Below are 9,342 nucleotides of genomic sequence, written 5' to 3'. Positions count from 1 at the left end.
ATCAGACAGCCCACAAGGGCGCGGATGCCCCAGGAGGCTCCGAACATCGTTTGAAGGAATAATACTGCTGCTCCTTGTAAACAATCGGTAAAACAAAACTGCAATTTTCAAAATGGGAACAGTTCTACCAACATGATTTTTCAATTTTAAGTTCACTTCTACATCAAAGACTAGTGTCACACACATAGCAGGGCAAGGTACAGCTTTCAAAATGGGAATAGTGCTACCAACAAACTTTCTCATCTTTTAAGTTAACTTTTTCATCAAATACTAGTATCACACACATAGGAGCGGAAGGGTAGCGTCAATCAACAAATCCATATTACGAGATACTCCATCTGTCCCAAATTACTCAAAAGTTCTAGCTTTGCCTAAGTCGAACTCTTACAAGTTTGATAAAGTTCATAGAAAAAATTACTAATATCTACAACATCAAATATGTATAGTATGAAAATATATTTTATGATGAATCTAATGAAGCTAATTTGGTGTTGTAGATGTTGGTTCATTTTTCTATAGACTTGGTCAAGCTTAACAAGGTTTTAACTTGGGACAAACCTAGACCTTCAAATAATTTGGAACAGGAAGAGGAGTTAGCAATGTCTTTCTACAGATCACTTGCAACTGGTGAGACATTCCAGTCAGTCATGACGAACAAAATGTACGAGGCACTCTGCCATTAGCCTTCAAGGCTTTCTACAAATCATCAAGCATAGCCTCATATCTGCAGCAACATAATCTTTCCGAAATAATCAACAAAAGGCACCAGCACCTGTGACAGAATGGAGAATGACAATCATTTGGTCAGGATTATGACAGTTCCTTCATTCAAAAGCAAACAATACACCAAATGCGTTAGATGGATCAAAGATTAAGAAGAATGTCACAAGTTGAAATTATAACCTAACAGTTTTTGCTCCAAGGAAAGTACTCCCTCCGTCCCATAATGTAAGACGTTTTTTGGCACTAGTGCCAAAAAACGTCTTACATTATGGGATGGAGGGAGTATAAAATAGGAACCAAAGGAGCACAATAGCATTGCTGTTCAAAGCATGCATTGCAGATTTGTGTCTACCAATATTCCCAAGTCCTTAAATGTTAACAGGAAATATGTAATACAGTTAGATTACCAGCACAAAGCAAAAAAAGGGATAACAATTCATTGCACACATAAAAGTTACGACTTTACAGGAATTGAATTATCGCTGAATCAGTCAACTAGAAATCAATGCAAGGGAAATGTATATAAAATGAACATGGTAATGTCATGTAGTTGGTCCAAAAGTTACAGGACACTGTTCAAACAGCTAACCCTGTCTAAATTACATTAACTGTCGCAAGAAAGCAATCAGCAGTAGCATAAAATTGGAAAGATCAATTGTACCTCAGGAATCTACAGCAATTGGAGTTGGCCCAGAGGTTCCATCTATGGATACTTCAACCGCTGCATCAGAATCTGTGTTATTTAATACCGGAACCTCCTTCTCCCTCCAAATTGCATGAACTTCATCAGTTCGGAACCTTTGAGTAAATGTCGAGTCCTCCAGGGGTGTGGTCACACCATGTGCATATGCCAGTAAACCAGTGTATGCAATCATCGCACCATTGTCTATACAATATCGATCATCAGTTGCAAACAGCCTACCCCCTCTCTCTGAGCACATAATCCTCATCATCTCTTGCAAACGTTCATTGCATCCAACACCACCAACAATAAGAACATCCTTCGAATCACAATGTGCCATGGCACGTTCAGTGATTTCAACAAGCATAGCAAAGAGTGTTTCCTGGATATGGCCACCAACTGCCTTAATTAGAACATATACAACTTATCTTCAATCAAAGCAAGCTTAATCATTACCTAAATACTTGTACAAGGATAAACTAAAGGAGTTCAATAATAAATCATACCTGCAATGAGTAGCACAGGTCTGCTGGTGTGCACTCGTTATTTTCAAGTTTTTCAATCGCTGCAGCTTCGATGAAGCTCAATATGCCACTAAATGACACATCCATACCCTTTACAACATAAGGGAGGTCGATGAACTTCTCTCCCTTCTTTGCAAGCTGGAAGAGAGGAAGACATGTAGAGTAGACTGAATAAACATGCCACTGGGAAAGATGAAGACTACATGACACGACCATACATCTGTCGCGGGAATGGGAATAACCTTTTATTTCAAAAAGAAAGGATGGAAGGGACAGGCCAACATGAGATGGAAAGTACGCACCAATATCACACTTGCATTGCACAACTGCTTTTAGTGTTTTAACATTCTTTTCTCACATCCGTTGCAGAAACCATTTATGCTGTATGTTCGTTTTCATTTTTTATCTGTACATTGAGTTGTTAATGAATCTGCTTCATTCGTTGACTCTATTTCAAACATTAATTTACTCGCGCATTTCAAATCAGCTTTTCATTTGCTCAATACAGCCTCTTTGATTCAAATGATTATTTACTAGAGAATTTTGGAGGATTCAAATCCTTACGATTTTTCCCTATGTGGGTTGTTTCATTTGTAGGAATTAGGATTACAATCAGAAAATTTTCCTTACGAATTATTTGCACTAAGTTTCCGTAGGAAAATTTCCATCCACTCCAACCTCAAGTGAAGAATCCTACTTTTTTCCTGCACACAATCAAACGCCCATACTAATCCTGTAGGATTGAAGATGGCATACCACTCCATTCCTGTGTTTTTCCTGTTCGTGCGTTTTGGAAATCCCGTGAATGAAAGAGGCCCCAAGTGCTAATAAAAAAATAGGCTTCCACAGTTCAAACCCAACATCACTTAAATATTTCTGCATATCATACATAACTTAACTTGATCAAGATTTTCTACTTTGAGCCTATGGCTGGATTTTCAAAAAAATTGCAGGATATTAGTCAAGATCCTTAACACTGCAAAACAATGAAAATCGGACAATGTTTATGATTTGAGCACATTTAACAATTGAAGAAAACTCAGTCCTGTGGTCTACTGATGTGCAATGAATCTTGGTAAAAGGCAAATATATTTTTGACGGCACAAATAAACAAGCCCATATATCAAATACCATATGAACTGTATGGTTGAAATATGATATTGTTGGTCATGGCTACTACTGAATCAAAATTACCTGACTAAGTAACGTGATACTTCTGAATTTCAACAGAAGCAAGAAGAAAATTGACAAAGAACAATATAGCAACAACTTCAAAGTTCCGTCAAATTTATCAACACCGATCTCTTGTATGAAGTCTGATCTACCCCAGGTTTTGCAACAGCAACAACAACAAAGTCTTTCAACCCCAAACAAGTTGGGGTAGGCCAGAGTATTACAAAAAATTTAAAAATAAGTACGAGAACCTATACATTAAGTCAAGTCCATACCTAATCTATTCTTTACACAATGAAGTGTATCTCACCTAACTGGCATCACGTCCATGCAAGGTAAATAATACTCTCTCTTGTAATAAATCAGCGACACTTATTTTGGGACGGAGGGAGTAGAAAATAGCTCAATCATTAAGGGATAGTCGGATAAGGATGGTCAAATTGGCAGGGTATAGAGGATTGGAGAATATTGAATATACCATAGATTTGGGAGGATGACAAAGAAAGAGATTAGATTGATAAACACTTTACCACAGCTTGATTGGCAATAGATACATGCTCCTCTTTATTTTATATAAAGATGGTTTACTTGGTCCTCAATTAATATCTTATCATTATGGAGCATCTCTAATCTTGCCCCAACTAATTAACATTACGTGTGCATAAACATAGAATTAGGCATTATCTAAGTTAATATAGAGTACTACTTTAATTAGGAATAGAGATAAAATTAGAGATAAAGATCAGCTTAGTATTCATTGAACAAGCGATAGGGTTTCTAGAGACAAGATTCTATTTGTGAAGCATGTAAGCATTGTTGCTGGTGTTATCATCATGTCGGCCCTACACTCTTGTCGTGCTTAGCTATGTGCTTAGGGTTGTGAGTCTTGATCCATCTGGGAGATGAACCACGTTTGGTACATACACATGATAAGTGGATTGTGGTCTGCTTCTGGGGATAATTATGTTAATATGACTAAAGGCAAAGGTGAGTGGCCATGTTGGAGAACATGGTGGGTTGTCTCACTTATGCCACTATTAGGACCTGACCTCTCATTATCTTGATCCAAGACTGAGTGTGCTAACCACACGGGGTTATATGGGTCACCCCTTGGCCTAGTGCGGTAGTACCTTACCTCAGACCGCTCCAAGAGTCACATAATTCAGGGTTTCCATTTGGTATATGCATAGAAAGATAATTGGCATAACATGGTAGGATTGTAGCACAGCTTGTCAAGTGGATAAAACTATATTGCGGGAGATAGGCTTGGGTTCTCCATACAACAGTTGATGTTGTATCAAAGATTTGGCCGGTCTCGCGATTCATGTAAAACTCAGATGGGTGACTAGCTGGACTAAATGCAGCATAGGGGAAGTGTTGTGGTCCATGACCCTCTGTCAGCACCCCAATGGGCGGGTGTGATGTGATGCTAAGAGCCGATTGACACGTGTGTGGGTAAATTGGTACACCCCCTGCAAGGTTAAATCTATTCGAATAATCATGTCCGTGGTTATGCCGTTATGGACAACTTGGAGATTGTTGCTTGATCATAGACAACTTTAATGGTTACTTTAAATTGCCAAGATAAGTGCGAAAGCCATGGATTGCTTCCTTGCAGGCGAGTCGTGGGAGGGTTCAAGGTGGTGTATTACTGTGGAGGTTAACATAGATGTAGCTAGTTCTGATGTAAGTCTTGCCGAGTACATTTGTACTCACCCTTGTTGTTCATTAATAACTTGTTGCAGAGTAGGCTTACAACCCCGATGGTGGTTACTACGTGGACCTCAATGTCGGCGTGTAGTTTGGAGGTCCAGACAACAATCTATGCCTTTGGAAGGGTCATTGTATTTTGTTCATCCCTCTTAGGCTTTCATTAAACATGTTTTGTACTCGGACATATTTCGTTTCCGCTGATGCTTCATGTACTGTTGGGTCATGAAACCTCTGCTTTTAATATAACTGCTATCTTTGCTCTCTTATGAGACTTTGTTATATGTATGCTTTCAATGGTAGAGTTGTGTTACTTGTTTTCACACACACGGCGTGCATGATGCAAGTATTGATATAAAGTGCACGTTCTGTGTAGGGTCTTGGAATCTATGTTATGCATGTGCTAGCGGATGATCGAATACAGGGTGAAGCAATTCATGTACTGAGAGCTTAGGAGCTATATCACGCTACTCCAACCATGTGTCCATTTTACTGGTTGTGGCTGGGTATGTATTGATGCTTCGGCTCAGTTAGATCAATTGAAGGAATGTTTGAGACCACCCCGCTCGGACGAGGTGATCCAGTAGTGGGGTAGTGGCTTGAATGTTTCGAGCTCCCCGAGACTATTAGGAGCTCACGGCCCATCAAATATTGGTGTCATTGTCCGAGCGTGAATCTCAGCTTTATGTATCATTCTCTATAGCTAGATTTGTATAATTTTGGTCCCAGGGTCCGACGGCGTTTGTATCAAAGTCGGGTTTCGATCCCGAGACCTGTGGGTTATGGGCCCATGTAATAAGCATCTCTAATGTCTATATCTCTACATATTTTGTAAAATGACAAAGAATTATATTATTGCACAAATGTATGCATGTATACAATCTAGCACTGCCTTTTTTGGTAATTTCTTTGATATTCACATGTATTCAAACCCTATATGGTGCACATAAACCTATGCTTCAACTTTTGATATTCACATGAAGCCAAGCCAAGCCAATACAAGTCAAGCAACCAACCATGATCAACAAGTCAAATGAAAGAAAAAAGATAAGACCAAGTCAAAGAGGCCAACTAAGGCAAAGAAGCCTAAGTGGAGAATCCCATCATGGTGGAGGGATGAGAGGGATTGGTCCACCATAGGCTATGGACGTCCCCTCCTAGTACACCATGGACCCGTGGACCAAAGATTAGGTCCACTACCGCTCCACCTACCATCTCAATGGTAGTCTTGTTCATCTGTGAAGGACCCATAGGCTATATAAAGCCCCCATGTGCATGTAACTCGGTCACTCTCAAGAGAATCAAGTGTAGTGCACAGAGGTTCAAGCCTCGTGCGGGGAGCTCTAGGGCCATGTCCGAGGAGCCTCGTTCGACTAGGACCGACGTTCAGGAAGAGAAGTTTGGAGAGTGTACCGAGGAGCGTTGTTCAAGTCGGGCTTCCAACCAAACCTCCCACGATGCCTTCCTAACATAGACTAGATCACAGTCCCTCGAGTCCTCGAGGCAACTGAAACTATTAAGAAAACATTGAAGTGTCAATATTGTCGGTGTACAGCCACGTTTCGTTGTAAGGCCGTCGTGCACCCCCCCAATTAAATCATTATTGTGCTCCCTTTACTAATGACATTCATGATAATCACGATTGCGGACAACATCTGTAATACCTAATAGATAAAACATGAAACTACTTTTCATGATGAATCAAATGGTATAAATTTTGTATTGTGGGTATTGATATATTTTTCTAAAAACTTGGTCAAACATGCACCCGTTTGACTTTTGAAAAAACAAATACACCTTATATAAAGGAACGGAAGGAGTATTGTATAAGCTAATCTGGAGGGCAGTCCAAAGGACTTGAATATCAAAATGGCATCACAAATCCAATTGTTTATTCTGTGTTATGCAATCATCCTACATGGCTACATTGGTCATATGCAATAATACATGGTCCTCTCATTTGCAAATACTATCTCATACAGGCAAGAATCACCAGCTCGGTACATTGAAAATCAATTCGCAGATCAACCAGATAAAAATCCCAATTTTCCACATTCTCAGTTTAGTTCATATATCTCATAATTAATCTATTTATGTTATTATCCCATACAGATCGAAGTGCTTGAAGCAACTAAACAACTCACGCAGTTAGGCCTGAATCACAATTGAAACTAGAAATGAGCATATATGTGCATATACAGCTACAAATCCTCTATAACACTAAGCTCCCTAGTTTTAAAGAGCCCACATTCAATTGAGGTCTCCAATTGGGATTGGGTCATCCGATTTTGACCGGGTCAACAATTTCTCAAAGCTCTCTAATTCAATTCTTTTATACTATACACCATGGTTCCCGATTTTTAAGGCCTCACGATTAACTGAGGTCTTCAATTCCGAATTAGTCAGCCTGGTCAGCAACTTCTCAAGGGCTCTCTCATTCGTGATTCCCTATGTTCCCATTTTAAAACAATTTCATTCAATTGTGGTATTAAATTTTGGATTTGGTTTACGATTTGACTGGGCCAACGATTTTTCAAATCAATCTGCAGCAACCGGCCTATGAAAACATATCAATCCCGTGCACTCTCCAACCACCTAGAAAAAAGAATCGTCACCATGTGATACTATGGCACCAATATAGTACATGCAGCCCCTGACGTAGAAATTTCCCCACATAAATATACGTTAGTTGGCGGATAACACAGAACCGCACCACGGAAGGCCCATCAAATCACCGCATTATAAATAAATATAAAACACACTCCATCATCTCTCCCATCTGTCAAACTAAATATTCCATCAGTTCTACAATATAAGGGGTATTATTTTTTGGAAGTCAAATTTCTTTAATTTTGACCAAGTTCAGAGCAAAAAATATCGACATCCACAATAATAACAAATAAATATTGAAATTCATTTCATGATGAATCTAATCATATCGATGTGATTTATGGATTTTGATATATCTCTCTACAAATTTGATCAAACTTAACATGTTTGACTTTTCAGAAAAGTAAAAGACCTTATATTTTGAAACTTTTTTAAGAAACCCAACAACACCAACGGCGCAGCAAAGCGCACCTAACTTCTAGTAACATTGGTAAACTGGAAGTCATATATAGAGAATTAGCATTTGACGAACGGGTTACCTGCTCGATGTTATACCCAGGGCTGGGGTCATTCGAGAGCTTGAGGATCCTCGCAAAGCGGTCGAGGCAGTTCCCCACGGCAATATCAATGGTCTCACCGAAGATCCTGTACCTCCCTTCGCTATACGCGATGACCTGCGTGTTGCCACCTGAGACGTAGAGCACAACGGGGTCCACGGCGCCGGTGACCGCGCGGCCCATTTCAATGTGCGCGACACAGTGATTGACGGCGACAAGCGGTTTCCCCCATACGAGCGACAGAGCCCGGGCCGATGCGGCGGCGACCTGGAGAGGCCCGCCCATGCCGGGGCCCATGGTGTAGCAAATGCAGGCGAGGTCGGCAGGAGAGGCATCAGCCTCGGCGAGTGCTGCTCGGAGTAGAGGGAGTAGGTGGACGAGGTGGTGCTGCGCGGTCTCCCGGGGCAGGAAACCGTGGCCTGGAGGGGTGATGTACGTATGGCGCGGGTTGGAGAGGATTTGCCCGGAGATGGAGACGACGCCGATGCCAATCTTGTTCGCGGAGGACTCCAACCCTAGAGCAAACGGGCCAGGCGGGCGGCTACTCGCCGGAGACGACGACGAGGCCATGGCGGCGGCGGCGAGGCGGTAGGGTTTGAGGGAGTGGGCGGGGAGGAGGGAAGCGTTACAAAGTGCAGATAAAACTAGCCCAGATTAGATAACCCGGCGTATCCGCGCCCGTGCCTATAGAGGCCCATAAGGCCTTGTAAAATGCTACGCGGCTAGCTTTAGGGCCAGATCTTTTGAGTAGCTATGTAGAAATAAGCTGCTCTCAAAATACGGGAGTCCCCTTTCATTTCTCACTTATTATTTGTTGATGACTCGTTGATACTTATGAGGGCAGATGCTGCCAATGCTACCATTCTTAAGAGGATTCTTGATGACTACTCTGCTGCTTCAGGACAGCTAGTTAGTGCTGTCAAATCCTCTATTTATTTCAGTCCTAATATCCAAGTGGATGAGAAGGTGGAAGTGTGCCTGATTCTTGACATTATGACTGAATCTTTATCTGATAAATATTTGGGATTACCATCAATGATTGGTGTTGACTGTGTGGATTGCTTCAAACATATGATTGAAAGAATGCAAAAACTAGTCAATGGGTGGAAAGAGAGAACATTGTCTTATGGTGGAAAAGAGGCTCTAATTAAGGCGGTGGCCCGAGCCATTCCTACCTATGCGATGGGTTTATTCAAATTTTCGAAGAAAATATGCAAGGGAATCACTAATACTATATCGCATTATTGGTGGGGAGATGGAGAGGACCAACGCAAACTACACTGGTTTGCTTGGTGGAAGATGTGTGTTCTAAAGGTATGGGGAGGAATGGGCTTTTGTGATATTCAGAGCTTTAATCTTGCAA

General features: G+C 41.1%; 1 protein-coding gene across 2 annotated transcripts; it reads right to left on the bottom strand.

The window, feature by feature from the left end:
- Window positions 1-224: 224 nt before the first annotated feature.
- Window positions 225-8,658, bottom strand: LOC123180810 (probable tRNA N6-adenosine threonylcarbamoyltransferase). 2 transcript variants are annotated; one of them, XM_044592952.1, is made up of 4 exons: window positions 7,962-8,657; window positions 1,912-2,067; window positions 1,385-1,787; window positions 225-772 (listed from the first exon to the last, which is right to left on the bottom strand). In XM_044592952.1, exons 1-3 carry the CDS (start codon window positions 8,547-8,549, stop codon window positions 1,386-1,388), a joined length of 1,146 nt encoding a protein of 381 aa, XP_044448887.1. In that variant the 5' UTR covers window positions 8,550-8,657; the 3' UTR covers window positions 225-772; window position 1,385. The 2 variants fall into 2 exon arrangements, with proteins under 2 accessions (XP_044448887.1, XP_044448888.1); XM_044592953.1 differs by lacking the exon at window positions 225-772 and having other exon boundaries at window positions 1,200-1,787; window positions 7,962-8,658.
- Window positions 8,659-9,342: the final 684 nt, after the last annotated feature.

This window comes from Triticum aestivum, chromosome 1D (assembly GCF_018294505.1).
Source record: "Triticum aestivum cultivar Chinese Spring chromosome 1D, IWGSC CS RefSeq v2.1, whole genome shotgun sequence".
Taxonomy (NCBI): Eukaryota; Viridiplantae; Streptophyta; class Magnoliopsida; order Poales; family Poaceae; genus Triticum; species Triticum aestivum.
Note: the sequence above shows the minus strand (reverse complement) of the source record. Positions and strands in the feature narration are given on the sequence as shown.